This window comes from Labrus mixtus, chromosome 5 (assembly GCF_963584025.1).
Source record: "Labrus mixtus chromosome 5, fLabMix1.1, whole genome shotgun sequence".
NCBI classification, from domain to species: domain Eukaryota; kingdom Metazoa; phylum Chordata; class Actinopteri; order Labriformes; family Labridae; genus Labrus; species Labrus mixtus.
In genome coordinates, this window is record NC_083616.1 from 33,169,347 (window position 1) to 33,195,720 (window position 26,374).

Consider the following 26,374-nt stretch of genomic DNA (forward strand, 5'->3'; position numbering starts at 1 on the left):
ATAATGAGCACTGATGTGTTCTTACAACATTCCTGGAATAGTTTCTCTACTCCTTCACACATGCCACAACTTCTACTCAAAGGGAGTCACTGATTCAGCTCGCAGAAAGTTACGTTTTAGCTCTTTTTAAATAGAAAATAAGAACAGAAAAAGAACCCCGATATCAATCAGGGATGGTGTGATCCAAACTGTCACCCAACCGATACCCACCCTCATACAAGGCCGTCACACCAACACGTGTAAACCAAACAGCCGAGTTTCTCCTCCAGTGAGAACACAGCAGGATATAATCAGGAGAATTCACCTGGAGCCAGTGGGAGGGGCCAGTGGGAGGGGGGTGGTGACCTTTATTCCCTGTGATCGCTGCACGACCATAGACTGTCTGCACGCCACCTCTACCATCTCCGTGCTCTAATCAACCTGCTGCTGCATGTTTCCTGTTCTCCAGGATGTTCTTCTCCACTCTTTAGTTCACATTGAGAGTCTCTTCAACTAGCTTCCTGTCTGACAGAGATAGTCTCCTGCTGTGAGGTGCATCATGTGCAACGACCAGATCAGGAGGATTTCAGGGGCAGTCCTCCTGAAAGTTTCTAGAAATTTTAAGGAGTGCATGTGTGAACAGCTAGGCAGGGAACACATCCTCTGACCTTTACGTTTGTGCTGGACAAACACCTGGAACAAGTGATTTATGTTGAGAAACATTCAGAGTTTTGTCGTCCATATTGTTTATGATGACGTCGATATAGTAAAAACCCTGTGCTGACGTTTCCTCCTCTCTAGATTCTTGCTCGTGTTGTTCTCACTCTCTGATGTTTGTCATTTTGGATCAAAGGCGTCTGATCGGTTTAGGCACCACAACTACTTCACAAAGTTTACAAAACAGGTTCAATTAAATCAAGTAAATCTGTTATTTAGTTAAACCATTGACTGTATATAAAGATGGACGACGTGTCTCCACCTCCTCACATTGTACAAAAGTGAAGCCAAAATAACCCATGTGAAAGACGCTGTCCATACTGCATATTTAGATGAAGAGTCTGTTCAGGAGGGATCTGTCTGGTGGAGTCGGGGTATGCAATTCCTCAAACAGAAACACAAATGTAACTTTCTGAACAGACGCCAACGCTCCCTCAGGTGAGTTCAGTCCACAGCAGAACAGATCCTCGTGTCGGTTTGAAGCAGACACTCTCGGTTATTGAAAGTTCAAAGACTCTTGTGTTAGTTTTCCTTAAATTTCTTCCCAACCTTAATCCACTAACCTGATAATCTGGTGCACACAGAACTGCTGGAGCCTCATTTGTCAACAGAGCTGTCAATCAGGATGTCCCCCCCCCTTTGTGAAGCATCAACTAACTAATAAAAACTAAACTCTCAGAAAAAATTAAACATTCAGACACAAATCAGCAGGATAAGAACTGACGATAACGAAATAAATAATCTTTGAGAAAAAATTATTTGATGTTTCTTTTGATTTTTCAAGTTTGACTTAAATGTTACATTTGTTAAATGGAGGAGGCGGGCTTTATGACCTTTACTGCAGCATGACAGTAGGGGGAGCTATAACCGTTTTGCTTCACTTTTTTTGGAGCTGTCGTATTTATTACAGCCACTAGATGTCCCTTCATGACTTTAAACATAAATATGGAACATAAGCTGAGCAACTTAAACGTCTTCAAATCTATAAAAAAATATTCAGTTTCAGCTCTGGTTCATTGTGTTTGTAACTCAGACTACTGTCTATTTGTCTCTGTCTCTCCCCTTCTGTGCTGTGATTGGTTGCCAGGAGCCGTTTGAGGATGGCCTGGCCAATGGAGAGGAGCCATCAGCAGCCGAGGAGGCGGCGGCGGCGTTGGCTGCAAAGCAGGCGAAAGGAGGACTGGTGAAGTTCGGTTGGGTCAAAGGAGTCTTGGTTAGTTTTATGTGTCTGCAGGGTTAAAGGGTCCCTCCTGTTACATCCTGTTTGTAGTTTTATGAATCACATGGTAGGACTTGATGGTCACGTCGCGTGTGGTCGATGTGTTTGCGTGTTGCAGATCCGTTGCATGCTGAACATCTGGGGAGTGATGCTCTTCATCAGAATGTCCTGGATTGTCGGACAAGCTGGAATCGGTGGGTACAAACCAAATCCACTCGTTGCTCTGAGTCAATCGTTCCTTCTTTCGCATTCTTTATATTTTGTTTGATACATTATAGGACTGACCATCGCCATCATCCTGATGGCCACAGTGGTCACCACCATCACTGGTCTGTCTACTTCTGCCATAGCAACCAACGGCTTCGTACGAGGAGGTGAGACAACAACTGTGAACCAGCTTTTCATTTGAAGAAGTTTAATCTTATTAGATTTTGTAGGTTGATCACCAGGTTTCCTTAAAAGAAGAATGATCGACATGTTCTAAATAAATAAATCATAAAGTCTGTCCTGTGTAAATGTGTCTCTGAGTCATGACTGTCTACAATGAGGGAGAAGCTCGAGTCCCGCTGGCTGTGTTGTTGTCAGAGCCGTGTTTACATGGACGGGACGGCCGGCTCCTCCCCTTGTGTATAAAAGCTGTTTTAGTCAAGAACTAGAGAGAAGAAGAAGAACATACTCACTGATTATTTGGATGTTAGTAAGAGTTTTTAGATCACGCTCATTCTGTGTCAGTTTACATGAAATGTGAAGCTACGAGCTAACTAAAGAGCGCTAACATTAGCATGCTAACACAACAATGTGAAGCTACGAGCTAACTGAAGAGCACTAACATTAGCATGCTAACACAGCAATGTGAAGCTACGAGCTAACTGAAGAGCGCTAACATTAGCATGCTAACACAACAATGTGAAGCTACGAGCTAACTGAAGAGCGCTAACATTAGCATGCTAACACAGCAATGCAGCACACAGGTGACTGCAGCTCAAGCAAAGGACAATTTTGTCCGCCGCATTTAATGGTGCTTGATTATGGTGCGTTCTAATTGATAACTCCTTCATATGAACGAGTGGAGGGGGGTTGGAGGCGTGTCTCTGGAGGAGGGCAGAGGCTTCAGTATGGAGGAGTTGTTTTGGTTTAGTGCTGGAGCTCAAGGGCGACACCTACTGGATCAGAAAGTCTCACATTCTTTCTTTAAATTCTGAGGATTCAGAGTTCATCAGAGCAACAAATTAAACATCTTTAACATCTTTTACAGGCTGCTCAAATGTTTGCCTTGAACAAATGACTGTCAGGAGAGTAAGCTTTGCTGATTTCCAAACTGAAGGATCACTCACTTCTCACAGAGACGTTAAGAAATAGCTGCAGCGATGTCTCCAGTGAGACGTAACCAGCATCATAAACGTTTAGCAAAGCGAAGCTCCTTTTATTGTACCAAGTCTCTAAATGTAAACATCATGAAATCATTTACACCGTGTGTCTCGGCTGTCCAGGCGGAGCGTACTACCTGATCTCCAGGAGCCTGGGGCCGGAGTTCGGAGGCTCCATTGGTCTCATCTTTGCCTTCGCCAACGCCGTGGCTGTGGCGATGTACGTGGTGGGCTTTGCGGAGACGGTCGTAGAGATGCTTAGTGTGAGAATCACTTTGTTACAACTCTTTAAACATTCATCAACCTTTTTGTTGAACTTGAATTGTTTCGGTGAGTTTGGTGAGGGTCGTGCTGTTTTGGTCGCAGGATGTGGACGCTCTGATGACGGATGAGCTGAACGACATTCGTATCGTCGGGACTCTGACCGTCATCCTGCTGCTGGGGATCTCTGTGGCTGGGATGGAGTGGGAGGCTAAGGTAAGAAAACTAAAGGATGCACCAATCCTCATCGTCATCAGTGGAAACATGACAGCTCTGACACTGTGAAGAGAAAACACTCACCGCTTTCTTTTCTAATCTCCTGAATATGAAGAAGTCGAACTGAAACAAAACATTTTCTGTCCAGACATGCAAACCATAATTAGAGAGCAGCTGTGCATATAGATTCTTCTTTGTTTTTTACAAAAGGAAAAAAGTGTGGGTATAAGCTTCGGGATCAGCCCTATGTTCCCACATTTCTAGGACATTTTCAAAATTAGGTCTTATCATATTTAAGCACTTTCAATTACCTATGTATATATTTATGTCTATGGGCGCACCAGATTTAGCTAAAAGCTACATTCCAGCTTGAGTCCATTGCTACTGGATAACAGGTTGGGTGTAATTGGCTACCAATTGGGAGAAAGGGGGATAAAATCTGATACAAATTTATGGAAATGTGGGAACATAGGGCCTAATTTTGAAAAAATTCTTAGAAATGTGGGAACATAGGCACGCACCCTAAGCTTCAACACTCTTTGAGTTTACTATAGATGTTCTTGGTTAAAAAGATTGTAAAACTGGTATGCTCAGAGCGCTGATCCTCTAAAGGTCAGTGTGGCTGTAGACTTGTTGCTTCTGTTCTACTGGTCTATGTTCTATGTTCTATGTTAAAAGTGATGACCTGTCCCTCTCTCTCTCTCTCTCTCTCTCTCTCTCTCTCTCTTTCTGTCCATCAGGCTCAGATCGTCCTCCTGGTGATCCTGCTGGCAGCCATCGCTAACTACTTCATAGGAAGCTTCATGGCGATAGAAAGCAAGGAGCCTAAAGGATTCTTCGGCTACAACAGTCAGTTTGAACCTTTTTTGGTTTGAGGCAAACTATCTGTCTTTGCTAAGATTCAAAGAATTTGCAACAAGTCAAATCACACTCTATACTTTAAAACGCTCTTTTACTGTTTTTTTTTTGTTTTCTTTTACTGTGTCCAGCCGCCATCTTCTTAGAGAACCTGGGTCCAGACTTCAGAGAAGATGAGACTTTCTTTTCGGTGTTTGCCATTTTCTTTCCTGCAGCCACCGGGATCCTGGCTGGAGCTAACATCTCAGGAGACCTCACTGTGAGTTTGACACTTCACATCCTACTTCAAGTGCATTTTGGTGGTCCCGTCTCTTATATCAAGTGCTTTTTATTCATTTTATATGTGGAGTGATTCAGTCAATAGCCAGCCCCCTTACTTGACTGATTTTTAATCTCAAACATAGATTTGATTTAAATTGTTAAGATGTGCTCTCTACCTCAGACATATTTGGGTTTTTACGTACTTTTTTCCACTCCACCAAGTTAATGGTAAAAATGTTCTGGTCTTTTGACTACTCTAACCTCTTTTACACGGCCCGTCACAGAATTGATTTCTCAGCCCCATTATTTGATTTAATTACGTGCTGTAATGCGGTCAGTCATCTGCGAACATGGCATCTGTTGTTAACAATATGCAGACGATACCATGCTCTATATCTCTGCTTTATCTGATGATCTGAGCGGCTCACACTCTTATTAATTGTGTTTAAGTTAACAGTGATCCGTTGACTTAAAGATGTGTCTCTTAACTGCCTTTTAACCATTCAGAAACATTGTGGAGGAAGCACATTTTAAATGCACAATGAGAACTGCATCTTTTTGCAGAACAGCTGGAAAGAGCAACAGAGCTAACCAGTAGATGAAACTATGATTACAGTGTGGTTGTAACTCTTTAAAAAGGTTCAGGGTGAAGGTTAATATCCCCGTTAGCTGAGCAGAATGTAAACTCTATGATGTCTTCATCTATAGGATCCACAGTCAGCGATCCCTAAAGGAACACTGCTGGCCATCCTCATCACTGGAATCACGTACGTGGCCGTCGCCATCTCTGCAGGTAATATCACGCCGTACACTCGAGTTAAACACTTTAAAGGTATAATATGTAGAATTTTACAATAAAATATCTGAATAATTAAAAATGTACTAAACCTATGTTATTTTTTTTTTTAGTACTTACATTACCTGAAATATTTCCAACAGTTATCAGAGAAATTTGTAATTTTCCTGTTGTAAGAGTAAGTCTCTTGTCATGACATGACAGACACGACATGTGTATCGTTGCCGTGGAAACACCGGATGTTTCGTCAAAGGCCGCTGCATAAGGAAGCGTGAGCTGCTACTAAAAGCTGCTGTACTGTTGCTGTTTGTGCTGCTGTGATAAAAACATCATGTAAAATATCCTCTGATCCATCACCTCGTCTGTAAACAGATTCTCTTCCTCAGGTCGGTTTCACCCGGTCGTCATGACTACGGTCAACTCAAAACTAGTTTTCATCAGGTGTGGTGGTGGTGAAGTAGCAGAGAGAATCACTCCCATGATTCTCTGATAGTCTCGACGTCATCTTTTGTTATTGATTTGATTGAGAGCCCCCTGGTGGTGGAATTTATAAACTGTGCTTTTAAGTATTTGGTTTTTCTTTTTTTTAGATTAGGGTTTGCAGATATAGTTTGTTCTCCTTAACTCAGGTTCACACAGTGTAAGTGTTGACTACAGCTTTTTATTTAATGCTCAGATTGTGTCATAGAAAACTTGGACACTTCTCTGATGTTTTACGAGGCCCATGTGTACCTTCAAGCTTTGCTTTGCCTCTTTCTGGGCTCGGAAATCAGGGACAGAAATGTCATAATTCCTGTTTTCGGCCATATTTCAATATCCACGGCCTGTTGTGTCTTCAGTAAACATTAGGGATCTCTGTGGAGTTTAGATGTCTTTAATTTAAAGTGATATTTGTCTGTTTTTTCCCGTTTCTGCTACCGAAGGCCGCCATGTTTCAGTTTTGACATTCAGTCCCACTGAGAGGTCGTGCTCCACCGGGAAAGTGAAGTCAGTGAATACCCTATCAGTGTATTATCTAATGTTACGATTATTTTATTGGGATGTTTTTTATGGTTTGTACAAAACACACTTTTTAATGTCTGATATTTTAAAGGGACTTTATTGTCATGTAAAAGATGAATTTCTTTCTAAACTTGAGAGAGAAAATAAAAAGAGGAAAATGTTTCTCATCATGAAAGATGAACAACAAGGTGAGCGTTGGCTTCAGCCTCGGCGACGATGATTCAAAGTGTGTGTTGTTTTTGTCCACCTGTAGGCTCCTGCATCGTCAGGGACGCCACCGGCGACCACAACGACACGGTGAGCGACACGGTCAACTGTACGGACGCCGCCTGCACACTGGGCTACGACTTCTCCATCTGCAAGGAGGGAGGCTGTCAGTACGGCCTGATGAACGACTTCCAGGTAACAGACACACACGCACACACACACACACACAGACACACACACACACACAGACACACAGACACACACACACACACACACACACACACACAGACACACACACACACAGACACACACACACACACACACACAGACACACACACACACACACACACATACACAGACACACACACACACACACAGACACACACACACACACACACACACACAGACACACACACACACACACACAGACACACACACACACACACACACACACACACACAGACACACACACACACACACACACACACACACACACACACACACACAGACACACACACACACACACAGACACACACACACACACACACACACACACACACACACACACAGACACACACACACACACACACACACACACACTAGAATCTAGAGTGAAGTTCATCAGTCTGAATTCTTAGATTAGTTGTCTTTGTTGTCTTTGGGACACGTTGTGATACAAACTGCCTTGTGAGGACGTCTTTGTTTTTGTTTAATCTCTCGTCTCTTCCTCTGAATGAAAAAACACTTCTGAGATTTTAAAAGTCGTGACGTCTGAAGTCGGCTTCACTGGAGACGCTCGATACATACTTTATTGAAGTTTAGTACTCAAAAAGAGTCTCAAAACCTTTTATCTCGTCTCGGATGTGGAAGCATTTTTACTCGGTCTTGTCTCGGTCTCAGACTGGGCGGACTTTGGATTTTAAAACAAGACCGGTTAAGACCACTACTGAAAGGTTTTTTATCTCACGTCATCACTGAGATTAGAAGGAAAACACTTCTTTCAAATAACTTCAATTCATTCATAGTTTGATTTTTATCCCCCGGTTACGGCCGAAACCTTCCCGGTGTTATGGATTTTTCAGAGATATTTAAGGTCTCAGACTCGGTCTCGGTCTCGGTCTCGGTCTCGATCTCGGTCTCGGTCTTGGACTTGTCTCAGTCTCGGAGCACTCTGGTCTTGGGTATGTCTTGGTCTTTGTTAGTGTGGTCTTGACTACAACACTATTTTATTGATCCAGAGGGAAATTCAAAGCATCCAGTAGCAGCATACAAAAACACATGAAACATTTATTACATCTGAAAACCTGAACGAAGATTTAAAGAAACTCCTGCAGAGATCAAAATTAAACCTGTACAACAAACAATACCCATAGTCAGAACATGTATGTAACCCGTGCAGAAATCAGAATTGATATTGAAGATTGAGGGTGCATCATGAAATCAAATCGAACAGTCGACTGGATTATTATAATCAAATCAAAGATACACCGAGCATCTACAGACTTATAAAAACATACCTGCAGATTATTCTGAGGTCGTCAAACACGACCGATGTTCAACTATTGTTCTGATCCTGACTACAGTATGTACATAGAGAGTGTGTGTGTGTGTGTGTGTGTGTAGGTGGATGTTATCAATGCTCTCATTCAGCTCTGTCTCCAGCCAGAGAAAACCTTGTGACTCTAAACAACAGTCACTATTATCACTGCTGCACTTTGTTTGGGAACAGCTCCGTCACACACACACACACACACACACACACACACACACACACAGACACGGCTCACTGACACTGATAGCACTGACATTGTGCACACTCTCAGACAGAAACACTTGCTTTGTTTTGTTTTAAAGTAAAACGTGCATCACAACATCTGTCCCACAGAAAAGAGGTTGTGATTGGATGTGTGTGTGTGTGTGTGTGTGTGTGTGTGTGTGTGTGTGTGTGTGTGTGTGTGTTTGTGTGTGTGTGTGTGTGTATGTGTGTGTGTGTTCTTCTTCTTCTTCTCACACGCTAACAGACGTCACACACTGTTGGTAGGTACTGCAGGTCGGGAGGAGAGCTGTGGTGTGTCCTTCGGTTCAGTGGTTTATAAAAACACTTTAGAACATGCGTCTTACTGTACTTTAAAATAAAACAAAGTCTTTAACTCAGCTGTTTTCTTTCTCCATACGTCTTGTCTCTCCGCTCAGAAGCTGGAGTGAAACCAGCTTCAGACATCACGACTTTCTAAATCTCAGAACTGCTCTCAGCATTCGAGGAAAACTGCGAGAGATTGTGACATTAGAATCGTTTTTTGATAAACTTGAACTTAACCTTATTTTGATAAGATAATTCATGGCAGCATATTGAGCATCTGCTGTTCTGCACAAAGACTCAGTCATTTAATAAGAGAAAGGACGGGGACATATTCATTCTTCTCATTTGATTTATTCCCTCAGTAAACATTTTGAGTCTATTGTCTCAATCTCTACTTTCAAGTCTTTAATGACGTCAGTTTAGTAACGTCTGGAGACAAAGCAGAGAGCCTGAATGTGAGAGTGTGTTCTCCAGTGTTACGTTGTACAATAAGTGAAAGAACACACCTTATATAATATATATAACTGGAGTGTATTTATATTGGTCATTGTGTGTGTGTGTGTGTGTGTGTGTGTGTGTGTGTGTGTGTGTGTGTGTGTGTTTAGGTGATGAGTCTGGTGTCCGGCTTCGGTCCTCTGATCTCTGCTGGGATCTTTTCAGCCACTTTGTCCTCAGCGTTGGCCTCGCTGGTCAGCGCGCCGAAAGTCTTCCAGGTCAGAAACCATCGAAGTTTATTTCATCATCGATAACTTTAGATTAACGTCACATTAATACAATCATTAACATTAAAGGTGACATATCCTCCTCCTCTTCTTCAGGTTAAATAAGTGTCAGAGCTCCTCAAAACATGTGTGTGAAGTTTCTTGTTCTAAATCCACTCTGATCCTGTATTTGATCATGTCTATAAACCCCTCTATTTCAGCCCTGCTCAGAACAGGCTGTTTCTGTGTCTGTACCTTTAAATATGTAAATGAGCTGTGTCTGACCACGTCCCCTCTCTGGAAGGGCTCGGGTGTCTCTGTCTTTCTCTCTCCATGTTCTATTGTTTATGGTGAGAAGGCAGACTCAGAGGGCAGAACAAACACCTAGCTGTGGGAGTGTCACCCACCTGGAGGAGGGGCTACTGCCCTTTGTGATGTCATGAAGGGAAAATCTCCAAACGGCCTGTTTGAACACACATTTTCTGAAAAGTGGAGCAGGCAGAAGACAGAGAAGATGGACTTTTCTCATCATTAGGGGGTTTGTAGACAGACTAGAGGAACATGGAGAAGTGGATTGTACAGAATATGTGACCTTTAAAGTTTGAGTGTATCGTAGCTTTAAATCTTTCAGTCCTCGTCTGTGGATGAAAGTTGATAATTTGACGTCACTAATGAACGAGGTCATGTAAAGAAGAATCTCGTCTCAGCAGCTTGATTTAAGAATTCATAAATGATCAAGATCAGGATTACATTTGACTTTCCTAAATAATTTCAGTTTCATATTTGGAGCATGTAGACTCAGCTCTGTTTGTTTTATTGATTTGTTTGAGTGACAGATGATATACAGCTGTTGTGTTTTTAGGCTCTGTGCAAAGACAACATCTATCCAGGACTGGGCGTGTTTGCGAAAGGTTACGGGAAGAACAACGAGCCTCTCCGTGCGTACGTCCTGACCTTCTTCATTGGACTCGCCTTCATCCTCATCGGTAGACTTTTAGGATGACGCCGTACGCCGTAATCTTAATCCATGAATGAGAAATAGGATTTGTGTTTGTTACATGTTGATCCTTTCTGTTCTCGTCTGACAGCCGAGTTGAACATCATCGCTCCGATCATCTCCAACTTCTTCCTCGCTTCGTACGCTCTCATCAACTTCTCCGTCTTCCACTCCTCTTTGGCCAACTCTCCAGGTAAACTTGTGTTTTTGAAGTTGATTTGAGTTTGTCTGGATATACGAGAGGATTTCCTTAAAGTTCCTTTTTGGTGCCCACATTTAAAAAAAACTCTGTTTGTATGTGTCTCTGACCACAGGGTGGCGTCCCAGCTTCAAGTACTACAACATGTGGGTGTCTCTGGCGGGGGCGATCCTGTGCGTCGTGGTCATGTTTGTCATTAACTGGTGGGCGGCGCTGGTCACTCTGCTCATCGTCCTCGCTCTCTACATCTACGTGAGCTACAAGAAACCTGGTAGGAACAGAACGAGGTCACTTTTGATATTTTCTGACACTAAGACCGATCAGACACCCGACGCTTACTACCCGCTCGGGTCAGGCCGCCACATGGCAATGACACGGGGAGTCGCTGTAAATGCAGTCCCTCAAATGACCACTAGAGGCCGGGTGCATGTAGATTAGAAAGTTGAACTGAATGTTGCTGCTGATCCAGAGCTGTTATAAATCTCATCACCTGTTCACCACAATGTGAGGAGCTCATTAGAATCATGTTTTTAGATGTTAACATGAGGTCAGGGATACTGTGCTCTCTACACTGCATGACAAAACTAAGAAATGGGTCCTTCTCGAGGAAAATGATGCAACTGTTTCTACCTGAAATAAAAGCTTCAAGGTCAGAATGTAATAACAGTCCGGTGATGGAGTGATGCATCCTCGTTTCTCACTTTGCACTCCAAACATCAGCTCACTATTTTTCATTTTTCTTGAGCTTTAACAACCTCCAGTACAGAGTCTGTGACACACTGAACATCATTCACCTGTTAAACTCATGTTCACTCTTGTTCTGTGTATGTGTGTGTGTGTGTGTGTGTGTGTGTGTGTGTGTGTGTGTGTGTGCGTGTGTGTGTGTGTGTGTGTTCTGTTTCCTGTAGATGTGAACTGGGGCTCGTCCACTCAGGCTCTGATCTACAACCAGGCTCTGACTCACTGTCTGAACCTCACCGGGGTCGAGGACCACGTTAAAAACTTCAGGTCAGCTCCAGAGGGTTAGATGAGGTCTTCAGCACTGGGTTCAGATGAGACATTATGAAAGATTAATTTATTAGAGGAGACGGTGAATAGAGGAGGAAATCTTCTGTACATCAGTACAACAGCTTGGCCATCAGCGCCCCACAATGAAATATTTTAAAACCAGCTCAGATTGTTTAAAGGTGACATATCCTCCTCTTAAATAAGTGTCAGAGCTCCTCAAAACATGTGTGTGAAGTTTCTTGTTCTGAATCCACTCTGATCCTGTATTTGATCATGTCTATAAACCCCTCTATTTCAGCCCTGCTCAGAACAGGCTGTTTCTGTGTCTGTACCTTTAAATATGTAAATTAGCTGTGTCTGACCACGCCCCCTCTCTGGAAGGGCTTGGGTGTACTCGGTCTTTCTCGCTCCATGTCCTATTGTTTATGGTGAGAAGGCAGACTCAGAGGGCAGAACAAACACCTAGCTGTGGGAGTGTCACCCACCTGGAGGAGGGGCTACTGCCCTTTGTGATGTCATGAAGGGAAAATCTCCAAACGGCCTGTTTGAGCACACATTTTCTGAAAAGTGGAGCAGGCAAAAGACGTTCAGGATGAACTTTACTCATCATTGGGGGGTTTGTAGACGGACTAGAGGAACATGGTGAAGTGGATTTAAAATATTGTGTTAACTTAACTTGATACTAAATCATTTTAAAGCCATTTGAACTGGATGTCTAAGTGTGTGAGTTTCTTTCAGGCCGCAGTGTTTGGTCCTGGTCGGTTATCCAAACTCCCGTCCTGCTCTGGTTCAGCTCGTTCATTCCTTCACGAAGAACGTGGGCCTGATGGTGTGCGCTCACGTCAGGACCGTACGTACAGACAAACCTTTCAGACTCTTTAAGATCTCTGACACTTCCTGTTGGAGCTGGTTGATCTTCTCCTGTCTTCACTGGGGTCTCTCGTCTCTTCCAGTTGACCCGTCGGCCCAACTTTAAGGAGCTGTCTCAGGATCATGCCCGCTGTCAGCGCTGGCTGAATAAAAAACGCATCAAGTCCTTTTACACTCCGGTCTACACGGACAGTCTGAGGCACGGCGCGCAGTTCCTCATGCAGGTATGAACCCTGAACATGAAGTTCAACTCCACAAGACAGGAGACCAAACCTTAAGAATATTACATTTTATATGAAACGATTTTTTCATTTCAAACTAATCTGAGAGAGCTACAGAGTCAAGAAAACCGAATCAGAAATAAAAAACAAGGCAGAACTGAGTCAAAACAGTTTTTTTAAAGGAGAGTCTTTAGTCCTGTTTGAAAACTCTCAACAGGCTCTGGCGCCCTCTTGTGGTGTAGGAGGACATGCATTGTGTGTGATTGAGTCCTGGGGATGGAGACGGTTGGTGCTGGTGGAGCAGAGGTTTCTTTTTTCTCTAACCTTTATTTAACCGGGTCATTACCCCGTGGAGATCAAGATCTCTTTGTTGAGGGTGAGCGGGCCAAGAGGACAGCAGCCCCCGCGTGAGACGATTCAGGAACAGTTCACAAACAATTAGTGAAGAAGAGCAACAACAATTAAAAGGTGCAAATCGGTTTGCAGAAAAAGTGCAGAAGTTGTGATAACAGATTCAAATTCAGAAACACAGACACTGTCCAACGGTCTCGCTTTTTTCTGTCTTTTAAGATGGAACCAAAGACTTGAGGTAAAATGAGATCTGTTGGTTTAGAGTCATTCTGGAGAAAGTTCCCTGCAGAGGGGGCAGCATAAAGAAACCTGAGCTCAGTCTGGACACGAGGAACAGACAGTCTCCTCTTGTGGCTGCTTGAGGGGGGGGGGTCAGGTCATTGAGGTGGTGGAGGTCAGGTGTGATGTGTCTGCTCTCTGATCCTCAGGCGGTGGGTTTGGGTCGTCTGAAGCCCAACACGCTGGTCATGGGTTACAAGAACAACTGGAGCGAAGGAGACATGAGAGATTTAGAGATTTACATCCACACCATACAGTAAGGAGTAAACGTTCATTAAAGTTCATCTCTACATGATTTCATTTTAAAAGACATTTCAGTCTGAAATCTGTTCTGTGTCACAGCGACGCCTTCGACCTGCAGTACGGCGTGGTGATTCTCAGGCTGCAGGATGGACTCGATATCTCTCACATCCAGGGACAAGGTGCACTCTCTCTTTTTATCTGTGTGTGTGTGTGTGTGTGTGTGTGTGTGTCTGTGTGTGTGTGTGTGTGTGTGTGTGTGTGTGTGTGTGTGTGTGTGTGTGTTAGCTACATCATGGACTGATTCCCTCTCCTTGTTTTTGTTCCTGAAGATGAGCTGATGTCTTCAAACGAGAAACCTCCAGCTGGCAGTAAGGAGGCGGAGCTTACTGTTACCGTCACTAAAGAGTCGGACTCTGACTCCTGTCCTTCAAAGACCACCAGCAGCCAGAGCAGCCCGCTCATCCTGAGAGGTGATCATCTCATCTGGAGTTTAAAGTCTTTGTCATATTTTCAAGAAGCCACTTTTCAAACTGTTACTTCTAAACTTTTTTCTTCCTGTAAGAGATGGAGAAGAGTCTGCCTGACCACGTGTCCTTTCTTCTCCAGAGACAAAGATCCCTCTGAGTCTGACCGACCAGCGTCTGCTGGAGACGAGTCAGCAGTTCAAGAAAAAACAGGGCAAAGGAACCATCGACGTCTGGTGGCTGTTTGACGACGGAGGTCAGTTTCTATGGCAACACAATGACACACCAGAAGTTGCCTCTAGATACATTTTATAAATCTTGAAATTAATGTGATATGTTCTGCGTGTGCTTTGCTGTGTTAAGTGTTAAATGAGCAGTATGTAACTCTGACACCTAGTGTTTAAAATGGGTACTGCAGTCTAAATTCTAAACCTCATAGAGAGCTGTCCCCCCCCCCCCCCCCCCTCCTCTCTAGACTCGATGCTCACTCAGGTCACCATGTGGTGGACTCTGAAGCTTCAGTGTTTATCCAGCTCTGCATGGGTCTGTAAACCTTTCTGTGTTCTAACCTCTCTCCATTTTTCAAAAGCATCTCCAATATTGATCCTAGTTTGAGCACGTTTCTGCTCGTGGAGCTTATTAGAAACATGCAGAGGCTTTTTAGGTCGGGTACAATCACTTCTATCTGAACCACTTCTCTTGCCTGCTTCCATCACTGCAACACCTGTTGACCTGATAACTGCTCTCATATCTGACAAACCGAGGGGCGTCCAAAACGGCCGTGTGGGGGGGTGTCTTAAAAGCGCCTACCTTCTCTGGTCCAAACAAATCCAGAGCATTCAGGAGCAGAATCTAAAGTTAGAAGGAGGACATACTGACTGCTGCATTGTTGTCAGAGAAGCCAGCACTTCAACATGTTTCCTTAATGATCAGATAGTAAGATACCTTTATCATTTCACTGATTGGACCTGTAAAGACCGAGGTGGATATTATTTGTAGAATATTTTGTGCAGCTTTTCCTGTTTAAAAGACTGAAAGAGAAGATGTTTGTGTAATACCTCTCACTGCCAAAAGGGGGCAGGCTAATCACAAAGAGACAGAACAGAACACTGATGCTCCAGAAGTAAATTGTTTGTTTGTTTGTTTGTTTGTTTGTTTGTTTGTTTCTGTTCTTGCAGGTCTGACTCTGCTGATTCCCTTCCTGCTGACCAACAGAAGTAAATGGGGCGACTGCAGGATCCGCGTCTTCATCGGAGGGAAGATCAACCGCATCGACCACGACCGCCGAGCGTGAGTCTTATGAGCTACGCGTTCCACACTCACGAGTAAACAAGGGTAAACAAAAACAATCCTTGATGTACTTTATTGTGTGTGTGTGTGTGTGTGTGTGTGTGTGTGTGTTGTCAGGATGGCCACGCTGCTCAGCAGGTTCAGGATCGACTTCTCAGACATCCACGTCCTCGGAGACATCAACACCAAACCCAAGAAACACAAGTACGACCTCCAGTTTGTTTCAGCTGCTTTCCTTTAATCCAAAAACAGAACAAACATATTTAAGTTGTTAAAGTATTAAAGTATTAAAGTATAAATAAAGAGGGAGTGAGATGTAAATGGATGTTTCTGTGTTTTCTCTGCAGCAAGCTGACGTTTAAGGAGCTGATCGAGCCGTACCGGCTGAAGGAGGACGACATGGAACAGGAGGCGGCAGAGAGGCTGAAGGCTCAGGAGCCGTGGAGGATCACTGACAACGAGCTGGAGCTGTACAGGGCCAAGGTAACACACACACACACACACACACACACACACACACACACACACACACACACACACACACACTCACACACACACACACACACACACACACACACACACAGTGATCAGTAGCTCAGTCTGTAGGGAACCAGGGGGGTCTCCTGTTCAAGTCTCGGTGGACCAAATCTGGAAATCGGCCTGTTTGCTGGAGAGGTTCCAGTTCACTTCCTGGTCACTCCCGAGGTGCCCTCGAGCAAGGCATCAAACCCGCCTACCGGCTCAGGAGCGCTCGCTGTGTGCAGCCCCCTCACTCTGAGACCTCTCCAGTAGTGTGCATGTCCACAGGATCCTGTTTGTGTTATTTCAGTAACAGAATTTAATACTAGATCATGAGTCTGGTTGTTGAGTCACTGTGTATGTGTTATTAGGGGGGGCTGTTCCTTTTGGAGGGGGGGCCACAGGGGGGACCAAATTCAGAGTTACAGGGGCACTGGCCCCTGTTGGCCCCTGCCTAGAAGCGCCCATGGCCTGCCTTAATGTGAACATGCTTTGTGTGACTTTCAGACGAACCGACAGATCCGCCTGAACGAGCTGCTGAAGGAACACTCGAGCACGGCCAAACTCATCGTGATGTAAGAGAATCAAACATGTTACCACCATATAACACACTCTGAAGATACTCTGAGGTCAAGTCCTTAACCCACTCTCCCCCCCCCCCCCCCCCTGCAGGAGCATGCCTCTGGCCAGGAAGGGCACGGTGTCCAGCGCTCTCTACATGTGTTGGCTGGAGACTCTGTCCAAAGACCTCCCCCCCCTGCTGCTGGTCCGAGGGAACCACCAGAGCGTCCTCACCTTCTACTCCTAACACACACACACACACACACACACACACACACACACACACACACACACACTCACACACACACACACACACAGACACACACACACACACACACACACACACTCACACACACACACACACACTCACACACACACACACACACACACACACACACACACACACACACTCACACACACACACACACACACACACACACACACACACACACACACTCACACACACACACACACTCACACACACACACACACACACACTCACACACACACACACACACACACACACACACACACGCTCACACACACACACACACACACACACGCTCACACACACACACACACACACACACACACACACACACACACACACACACACTCACACACACACACGCTCACACACACACTCACACACACACGCTCACACACACACACACACACACACACACACACACGCTCACACACACACACGCTCACACACACACACACACACACACGCTCACACACACACACACACACACACACACACACACACACACACACACACACTCACACACACACACGCTCACACACACACTCACACACACACGCTCACACACACACACACACACACACACACACACACACGCTCACACACACACACACACACACACACACACACGCTCACACACACACACACACACACACACACACACACACTCACACTCACACACACACACACACACACACACACACACACACGTACAATGTCCACAGATATGTTTCAGCTGTGCAGGAACAGAAGTGTAATTAAAGTGTCACAGATGTGAAACTCTCCGGCTGTCGAAGCGTTAACTTGTAACGTTTGAGTCCATTTCTGGTTAACCCTTTAATTTCCTTTTCCTCTTTGACAGTAAGTGATTGTTGCCTTTGTTTGTGTTTATTAATGATTAAAAAATTATAATGATGTTAAAATCATAATTACAAAATGAAAGTGTATTTTTATTTCTACTGGGCTCCAAGAAGAAGATATTTAAGGATTTCATGTAACAATATTTTGTATATTATTTATTAAAATATTAACTTAACCGAGTGTTTCTGTCCAGTCCGTTTTTCTTTTTTTGTCTTTTTAAAATATTCAGAGGATCGTTGCAGAAGTAAAGTGTAAATCTACTTAATCAGAAAAATGTCCGTCCATCCATCTAAGGTCAAAGGTTAAAGGTATCTTTATGGTCCCCACAGGGCAATTAGTTTGCAGCCGGAAACATACCAATACATAAACAACACTAAGAACTAATCCAACCAACATTAGGTGAATTATACATAAAACCAGCAGAGATGCTCCAGCTTTCAGATAAAAGTGATGAGGATAAATAAATAATACTTATAGTAATAATAGTAAAAAGAGATAAAGGTTGTAAAATAAAGGATTACTAAATGAGAGTAAGTAAAACAGAGACGGAAGATGAAAGCGTTATTAAAGAGACAGTACAACAAATGCAATGATGTTTCTCATAAATCTGCTCCCAATGAACGAGACTCTGAGAGAGAAGAAAAGTGTAAAGCTGCGTTCACGAGCAGCCATGACAGAGGAACGCAGAGAAAGTGCTGCAGAATCTGTGCAAAGTCCAACGTATGATGCGTTCAGTGACTGCTTGGAAAAAGCACATGTTACTTTGAGTTTATCACTTTAGAAGCTAAACAGCACGAGCAACGCAAGATGTTTACCATCAGTGTATGAATGGGTTAATACTGATGGTCTCTTTACTCAGCAGCCTCTACCATCAGTGTGTGAATGTGTATGAATGGATGAGTTAATACTGATGGTCTCTTTACTCAGCGGCCTCTACCATCAGTGTGTGAATGTGTATGAATGGATGAGTTAATACTGATGGACTCTTAAGCAGCCTCTACCATCAGCGTGTGAATGTGTATGAATGGATGAGTTAATACTGATGGACTCTTTACTCAGCAGCCTCTACCATCAGTGTGTGAAGGTGTATGAATGGATGAGTTAATACTGATGGTCTCTTTACTCAGCGGCCTCTACCATCAGTGTGTGAATGTGTATGAATAGATGAGTTAATACTGATGGACTCTTTACTCAGCGGCCTCTACCATCAGTGTGTGAATGTGTATGAATGGATGAGTTAATACTGACGGACTCTTTACACAGCGGCCTCTACCATCAGTGTGTGAATGTGTATGAATGGATGAGTTAATACTGACGAACTCTTTACACAGCGGCCTCTACCATCAGTGTGTGAATGTGTATGAATGGATGAGTTAATACTGATGGACTCTTTACACAGCGGCCTCTACCATCAGTGTGTGAGTGTGTATGAATGGATGAGTTAATACTGATGGACTCTTAAGCAGCCTCTACCATCAGTGTGTGAATGTGTATGAATGGATGAGTTAATACTGATGGACTCTTTACTCAGCGGCCTCTACCATCAGTGTGTGAATGTGTATGAATGGATGAGTTAATACTGATGGACTCTTAAGCAGCCTCTACCATCAGTGTGTGAATGTGTATGAATGGATGAGTTAATACTGATGGACTCTTTACACAGCGGCCTCTACCATCAGTGTGTGAGTGTGTATGAATGGATGAGTTAATAAAGTTCTCTCATCTTATCTCCTCATGCTGTTGGTGTGTAATATTGGCGTTGTTGGTGGTATTTATTTTGGTAGTTGTTTTTTAATTCTTTAAAATGTAGAATCTCAAAGATACATTAAGATCTTTCTAAAGTCACGGAAAGAAAAAGTAAAAGTCTGATATTTTTTATCTAGAAACATCCAGTACAGGCTGACATCGTCCCTTTCTTTAAATAACAGGCTAATACCAGTTGTCATTTAAGTTACATAGTGTCCTTTTATCACTCGGAAATCCGTTATTCTCTGGAGCTCTTGAAGGCAGCATGGTTGTAGTTGTTGTTGCTCTTGAACGCAGCTCGTTGCCGTTTATGAAACCCAACAAAGCGCTTCCTGTAGAAGAAGAAGAGCGGCCCGGTGCTGCAGTCAGGTCACAGGTGAGATTAAATCATGTTTAAAGATTTACGTGTTTAAACTGTAAAGTTCTGTTTTGATCCGGACTGACGAAGAGAAGTTAAAGTTCTCCTTCAGAGGACAAACACTAAACCTCTGGAACCTGTCACAGCTCTTCAGGTAAATGTCCGCGGATCCACCAAGGTGTCAGCTTCATTTACAGGTGAGATTTAAACATACAAACTGTCCTAACAGTCCACCTGCTGTGTTCACGGTACACTCGTTAACATGGAAACTGTGACCTCAAAGTCGTAATCTAAGATTCCTGAAGGACAGCTGTCTGCACCAATAAGAGTCAGAGACCCTCCTCTGGCCACTAAAACAAGCACAAAGTGCATTCATAAGTTTTTATTTAAAGGACCAATCAGTGAGCTGTGTAGAGAGTGAGATGATAAAGGTATCTTACTATCTGATCATTAAGGAAACATGTTGAAGTGCTGGCTTCTCTGACAACAATGCAGCAGCCAGTATGTGCTCCTTCTAACTTTAGATTCTGCTCCTGAATGCTCTGGATTTGTTTTGGACGCCCCTCAGTTTGCCAGATATGAGAGCAGTTATCAGGTCAACAGGTGTTGCAGCGATGGAAGCGGGTCAAGAGAAGTGGTTCAGATAGAAGTGATTGTACCCGACCTAAAAAGCCTCTGCATGTTTCTAATAAGCTCCACGAGCAGAAACGTGCTCAAACTAGGATCAATATTCAAACTGGATAAACACTGAAGCTGTTGTCTCTGTTTCTAAAGTTAATGAAAGTAGATATTTATGTGATCGTCTTTTTGTCCTTCAGGACGGACATCCAGAATGACGAGCCTCCAGCTGAGTGCGAAGGAGGAGATGGTGGAGAAGCTTCTGGACGCTGCGGCCCGAGGGGACCTGACCCAGGTGTCCTCGCTGCTGTCCCACGTCCCCTCGCTCATCAACCAGAAGGGAGACAGCGGCTGGACGGCGCTGATGCTCGCGGCTCGGAACGGACACTACAGTGTGGTGGAGACGCTGCTGTCTCACGGGTACAGAAGGATCAGACTGAAACATGGTGTCCTTTAAAAGCTGCATTCAGAGATGTATGACCACCAGGGGGCAGTATTTAAATATTAAACTGATAAACAAAAGATATTAAGATAAGATATACCGAACCATCTCACAACATTCACTTTAGTCACATTAGCGGAATAGCCCGTTGCTAATTAGCTTAAATAAACTGTCATTGCTTAAATACAGAGATTCTGAATTTAATTAAATTGAATGTAAATGAAAGCTAACATCTGCTAGCTAGAGCTAAAGTTTGCCTTACCTCACATAAGCTAACTCATTTCAGCTAGCTGCTAGCACAGCCTGGTTGTGTTTTTTGTACCGTCTTCATTTAAACTTCATGGTCATCGATCTAAACTTTAAAGATTGATTTAGTTGATGACTTTTCTTCAAACCTTTGGAAAGATCAACTCGTTGTTTTTTTTAATCTCTGCTCTCTCTCTTATTTTTCAAACTTTAAGATGTGACAAGTTCTCAGTGAACAGCTCGTCACAGACCGCCTACGATATCTCCAAGTTCTGGGGCCACAGGACCGTCTCCAACCTGCTGGGGCGGACGGACGAAGGCTGCCAGCGCGTCCTGCCGGGCTCCGACCTCCAGCAGCAGGAGAACTACTTCAGCAGAGAGATGCTGGAGCGGCTGAGTGTGAAGAGGAGCGAGGGGGCGTGGCTGGAGGCCAAACAGAGAGATCCAGATTCAGTCTACCTCCTGTTCTCCAACCTGAACCCCATGGTGTGCAGCTCAGACCAGGACCAGAGTGAAGGGGTACGTGGCTGGTTCAGCCCTCACACATTGAATCTATGAAGTCTTTTGTGTTCTAGATATTCACGTTGTGACTCGAACAGGGCGAGTCCAGACTCTGCCGGTTCAGCATCGAGGCCGTTAAAGACCTCCTCCAGAAACCTCAAACTGTGCTCATCTTTCTCGGAGTGGAGAAGAGGAAGGGGCCGCCCCCCCCCCCCGAGGCGACCCGGGAGCCTCCTGCCTGGTTTGCCATCAACACAGACGAAGACGCTGCTGAACTTCTCAAACGCAGCAGAGAAAAGAAGTGCTGCTTCACAAAGATGGCGCACAGAGACCTGCTGAAATTCAGTGAGGAAGAGGCGGGTGAGGAAGAGAAGAGTTTCTTTTCTAGAGTTTTTTCTTCTCTGGTTTCGACTAAAACAGGAAACAACATGTGACTCATATTGTTGTGCACCATTTATCCTCAAACGAGACGTTTCTTAACCTGGCTGTCGCCCTCTTGTGGCACTCTTATGCTACTACAACAACAGTTAAATTAAGAAACTAACAAACACACACCTGTTGTGACTAAATCTAGACTATAAGAATCCAGAGTGCTAACATTAGCATCTTTATACTGTTGGATTTATTCAATATGAGACAGAAGGATGTTAAATACCACTTCTTCTCTGCGGTCTGTTTCTGTGGTGCCTCTGATAACACACTGATCTCCATCTGTGTCCTCCAGGAGTCGTGGCTCAGGCTCGGTCGGTGTTGGCCTGGCACAGCCGCTACAGCTTCTGCCCGACGTGTGGCAGCAGCACCAACATGGAGGAGGGAGGGTACAAGAGGCGCTGCCTGAACTCTGACTGCACGAGTCTGAAGGGAGTCCACAACACCTGCTATCCACGAGTCGGTACGAAGACCACCATCAGTGAGAGGGAGGGGGGAGGGTCCTGCTGAGGGGGACGAGGGGGGAGGGGGGTCCTGCTGAGGGGGAGGAGGGGTCCTGCTGAGATGGGGGGGGGGGTCACTTTAACAAACTCTCAGATCAGCTGACGAGTCATATCCACCTGATGACATCACACATTGACCTCATGACATCACATATTGACCTTATGACATCACACACTGACCTCATGACATCACACATTGACCTTATGACATCACACATTGACCTCATGACATCACATATTGACCTGATGACATCACACATTGACCTGATGACATCACACATTGACCTGATGACATCACACATTGACCTTATGACATCACACATTGACCTGATGACATCACACATTGACCTCATGACATCACATATTGACCTTATGACATCACATATTGACCTGATGACATCACACATTGACCTGATGACATCACACATTGACCTTATGACATCACACATTGACCTGATGACATCACACATTGACCTTATGACATCACACATTGACCTTATGATATCACACATTGACCTTATGACATCACACATTGACCTGATGACATCACACATTGACCTTATGATATCACACATTGACCTGATGACATCACACATTGACCTTATGACATCACACATTGACCTGATGACATCACACATTGACCTGATGACATCACACATTGACCTTATGACATCACACATTGACCTTATGACATCACACATTGACCTTTATGGGGGGGAGAGCGTCTGATCGTGCTGGTCAGTAAACGAGACTCAAATTGAGATGAGCTCTTATTCAAAGTTTTATTTTCAGAAGAGCTGCTTCAAGATTTTAGGAGTCACATACTGAGATACAGGTGTGTGTCTGTGTGTGTGTGTGTCTGTGTGTGTGTGTGTGTGTGTGTGTGTGTGTGTGTGTGTGTGTGTGTGTGTGTGTGTACGTGTGTGTGTGTGTGTGTGTTTCAGACCCCGTGGTCATCATGCTGGTGATCCACCCTGATGGAAACCAGTGTTTACTGGGAAGAAAGAAGATCTTTCCAGCCAGACTCTTCTCCTGTCTGGCTGGATTTGTAGAGCCTGGTAACACACACACACACACACACACACACACACAGACACACACACACACAGACACACACACAGACACACACACACACACACACACACACACAGACACACACACACAGACACACACACAGACACACACACACACACAGACACACACACACACACACACACACACAGACACACACACACACACACACACACACACAGACACAGACACAGACACACACACACACACACACACAGACACACACACACACACACACACAGACACACACAGACACACACACACACACACACACAGACACACACACACAGACACACACACAGACACACACACACACACAGACACACACACACACACACACACAGACACACACACACAGACACACACACACACACACACACACACACACACACACACAGACAGTAAAAGTGATGAACGTGTTACAAAGTGACCTCGGTCTCTCGGTGCAGGTGAGTCGATGGAGGAGGCGGTGAGGAGGGAGGTGGAGGAGGAGAGCAGTGTGAAGGTCGGACCGGTCTCCTACGTCTCTTGTCAGCCGTGGCCGATGCCGTCCTCTCTCATGATTGGCTGCCTCGCCGTCGCCATATCGACCGACATCAAGGTGGACGAGAGCGAGATCGAGGAGGCCCGGTGGTTCCCACGGCAACAGGTACTTGTTTCTGTGTTTAACATGGACACACAGTGTACTCTCAGTGTTTACAGTGAAACATCTTTCTGTTTCTTTAGGTGGTCGAGTCGCTGCTCAAAGTTTCCCGTCCGGATCTCATCATCCCGCCCAGACAGACCATCGCCCATCAGCTGATCAGACACTGGATCGGCATGAACTCCAACCTCTGACCTGCTCAGACTCACATCCAGGACTACGCTCAGAGGGGTCTGAAAGTGTCCAGCAGCCAGTCGAGGACGTTCACCAGAGTCTGCACGACACTGTGTGTTGTTTCACCTGCAAAGCTTTAAGGTTAAGACGACAGAAACATGACCAACGATACACTCTGATCTTCAGAGGGAACATGCAGCGTGACGACGGATCAAATGTTCACAAGCTAAATAAAAACGATTGATGCAAAATATTCTATTTATGGATGATCTCTAGTCGTGTTTCCTTTCAACAGACAAAAACAAATCCAGTCTGTGTAAATGTGTCTCTGAGTCCTGACTGTCTACAATGAGGGAGAAGCTCGAGTCCCGCTGGCTGTGTTGTTGTCAGAGCCGTGTTTACATGGACGGGACGGCCGGCTCCTCCCCTTGTGTATAAAAGCTGTTTTAGTCAAGAACTAGAGAGAAGAAGAACATACTCACTGATTATTTGGATGTTAGTAAGAGTTTTTAGATCACGCTCATTCTGTGTCAGTTTACATGAAATGTGAAGCTACGAGCTAACTAAAGAGCGCTAACATTAGCATGCTAACACAACAATGTGAAGCTACAAGCTAACTAAAGAGCGCTAACATTAGCATGCTAACACAACAATGTGAAGCTACCAGCTAACTAAAGAGCGCTAACATTAGCATGCTAACACAACAATGCAGGACACAGGTGATTGCAGTTCGAGACCATAGACTGTAAAAATAATGGACGGGACAAGGTCCCCGGTCTAGTGAAGCTTTTATTTTTAGAGCTCCCCCTGCTGACTGGCTGCAGTATAGGTCATAAACCCCGCCTCCTCAATGATAACAGACGGGATGTGGGTCAAACCTAAACTCTGCTGTGATCATTAGTTATTATCACCCTACATTGTGTTCAAGTGCTCATTTTTCTGTGAAGTTTGTTTTAAATAAGTTATTTGAGGTTGAAAAACAGGATTTTACGTCATATTTGACGATGATTGACAGCCGCCGATCTTGCGTAGCTCTCTTTGTGAATAGTAAAAGTTACGTAGTGAAGGAAAGCCGAGACACCATTGAATTTTTCCGTTCAGTTTTTTCGTCTTTTTTGAGCTGGCAAAATGAGTTGTTCTGCAGTAAACTGTTCTAACCGACTTGTTGGAGCTAAGGGATCTTTGCAGTTTTTTCGGTAAGTAAAAAAGTGTGATTTATGTGTCATTGGTTGGTTAAAGTCGTTATCTAGCTAGCTAACACATAAGCAGTCTAAGGTTAGCTGAAATGTTGTAAAGCTAGGTTACTTATCTGGCATGATTTATCTTTTTATTTTATTTTTTAAAATGAGCAAACCTAATAACTGACATGCTGTTTCTTGATATTGTTATATCATTATTGTGATTTAAATTGTATTTAAAACCAAGAATCGTAATATAAAATCTGTTCATAGATGAGGTTCATTGACTGTACAGTTATTTTACAGCAAAAATAAATAAGTCTGGTAAAGTCTCAAAAAAGTATCTAGGGCAAAAACAAAGCCAAATAATTGTAATCTAGCCTGCATCATTACTAATGTGTACATGTTTACAGTTAAACACCTTTTGAAAGGAAGGTGTTAATGCAGGAGATCAGTGTTACACACAACATGCTGCTGTTATTGTAGTTAGGAGGAGACATAGGTACAATAAAAGAAGACATAAAGATCACGTTTTTCCCCACACATGTTAATATATTTTAAATGTCATGCATTTATTTTTTATTTCGCTTCAATAATCGTTAACAAAGAGAAACACCATGATTTGAATTTATTTATTTAATAGGGACAATGCAATTTAACATAATTTCAA

The 26,374-nt window shown here is 44.1% G+C and overlaps 2 protein-coding genes across 3 annotated transcripts in view; both read left to right on the top strand.

Annotated features, from left to right (window-relative positions):
- slc12a2l (solute carrier family 12 member 2-like) overlaps window positions 1-17,189 on the top strand; it is a 19,730-nt gene extending 2,541 nt beyond the window's left edge. The window contains exons 2-26 of the mRNA XM_061039003.1: window positions 1,784-1,909; window positions 2,034-2,109; window positions 2,194-2,289; window positions 3,406-3,545; window positions 3,649-3,759; window positions 4,500-4,608; window positions 4,749-4,876; window positions 5,587-5,671; window positions 6,930-7,078; window positions 9,569-9,676; window positions 10,527-10,650; window positions 10,753-10,854; window positions 10,976-11,131; window positions 11,769-11,868; window positions 12,607-12,718; window positions 12,822-12,962; window positions 13,739-13,845; window positions 13,932-14,011; window positions 14,162-14,302; window positions 14,439-14,552; window positions 15,475-15,586; window positions 15,704-15,790; window positions 15,934-16,069; window positions 16,613-16,680; window positions 16,778-17,189. Of these exons, the coding sequence (XP_060894986.1) occupies window positions 1,784-1,909; window positions 2,034-2,109; window positions 2,194-2,289; window positions 3,406-3,545; window positions 3,649-3,759; window positions 4,500-4,608; window positions 4,749-4,876; window positions 5,587-5,671; window positions 6,930-7,078; window positions 9,569-9,676; window positions 10,527-10,650; window positions 10,753-10,854; window positions 10,976-11,131; window positions 11,769-11,868; window positions 12,607-12,718; window positions 12,822-12,962; window positions 13,739-13,845; window positions 13,932-14,011; window positions 14,162-14,302; window positions 14,439-14,552; window positions 15,475-15,586; window positions 15,704-15,790; window positions 15,934-16,069; window positions 16,613-16,680; window positions 16,778-16,913 (2,844 nt within the window). The 3' untranslated portion in view covers window positions 16,914-17,189. The remainder of the gene's footprint in view (window positions 1-1,783; window positions 1,910-2,033; window positions 2,110-2,193; window positions 2,290-3,405; window positions 3,546-3,648; window positions 3,760-4,499; window positions 4,609-4,748; window positions 4,877-5,586; window positions 5,672-6,929; window positions 7,079-9,568; window positions 9,677-10,526; window positions 10,651-10,752; window positions 10,855-10,975; window positions 11,132-11,768; window positions 11,869-12,606; window positions 12,719-12,821; window positions 12,963-13,738; window positions 13,846-13,931; window positions 14,012-14,161; window positions 14,303-14,438; window positions 14,553-15,474; window positions 15,587-15,703; window positions 15,791-15,933; window positions 16,070-16,612; window positions 16,681-16,777) is intronic.
- A 2,589-nt stretch (window positions 17,190-19,778) lies between these two features.
- nudt12 (nudix (nucleoside diphosphate linked moiety X)-type motif 12) lies at window positions 19,779-24,784 on the top strand. 2 transcript variants are annotated; one of them, XM_061039023.1, is made up of 8 exons: window positions 19,779-19,917; window positions 20,718-20,937; window positions 21,421-21,724; window positions 21,805-22,066; window positions 22,431-22,598; window positions 23,583-23,696; window positions 24,159-24,358; window positions 24,436-24,784. In XM_061039023.1, the coding sequence occupies exons 2-8, from the start codon at window positions 20,732-20,734 to the stop codon at window positions 24,544-24,546; spliced, it is 1,365 nt and encodes a 454-aa protein (XP_060895006.1). In that variant the 5' UTR covers window positions 19,779-19,917; window positions 20,718-20,731; the 3' UTR covers window positions 24,547-24,784. The 2 variants fall into 2 exon arrangements, with proteins under 2 accessions (XP_060895006.1, XP_060895007.1); XM_061039024.1 differs by lacking the exon at window positions 19,779-19,917 and adding an exon at window positions 19,938-20,096.
- The last annotated feature ends 1,590 nt before the right edge of the window (window positions 24,785-26,374 follow it).

Excerpts from the sequence above, each read along its gene's own strand:
- nudt12 (XM_061039023.1), top strand. The coding sequence starts at position 20,732 with ATGACGAGCCTCCAGCTGAGTGCGAAGGAGGAGATGGTGGAGAAGCTT. Across the intron at positions 22,599-23,582 it reads CACCTGCTATCCACGAGTCG|ACCCCGTGGTCATCATGCTG; the intron begins GTACGAAGACCA and ends TGTGTGTTTCAG. Across the intron at positions 24,359-24,435 it reads GGTGGTTCCCACGGCAACAG|GTGGTCGAGTCGCTGCTCAA; the intron begins GTACTTGTTTCT and ends CTGTTTCTTTAG.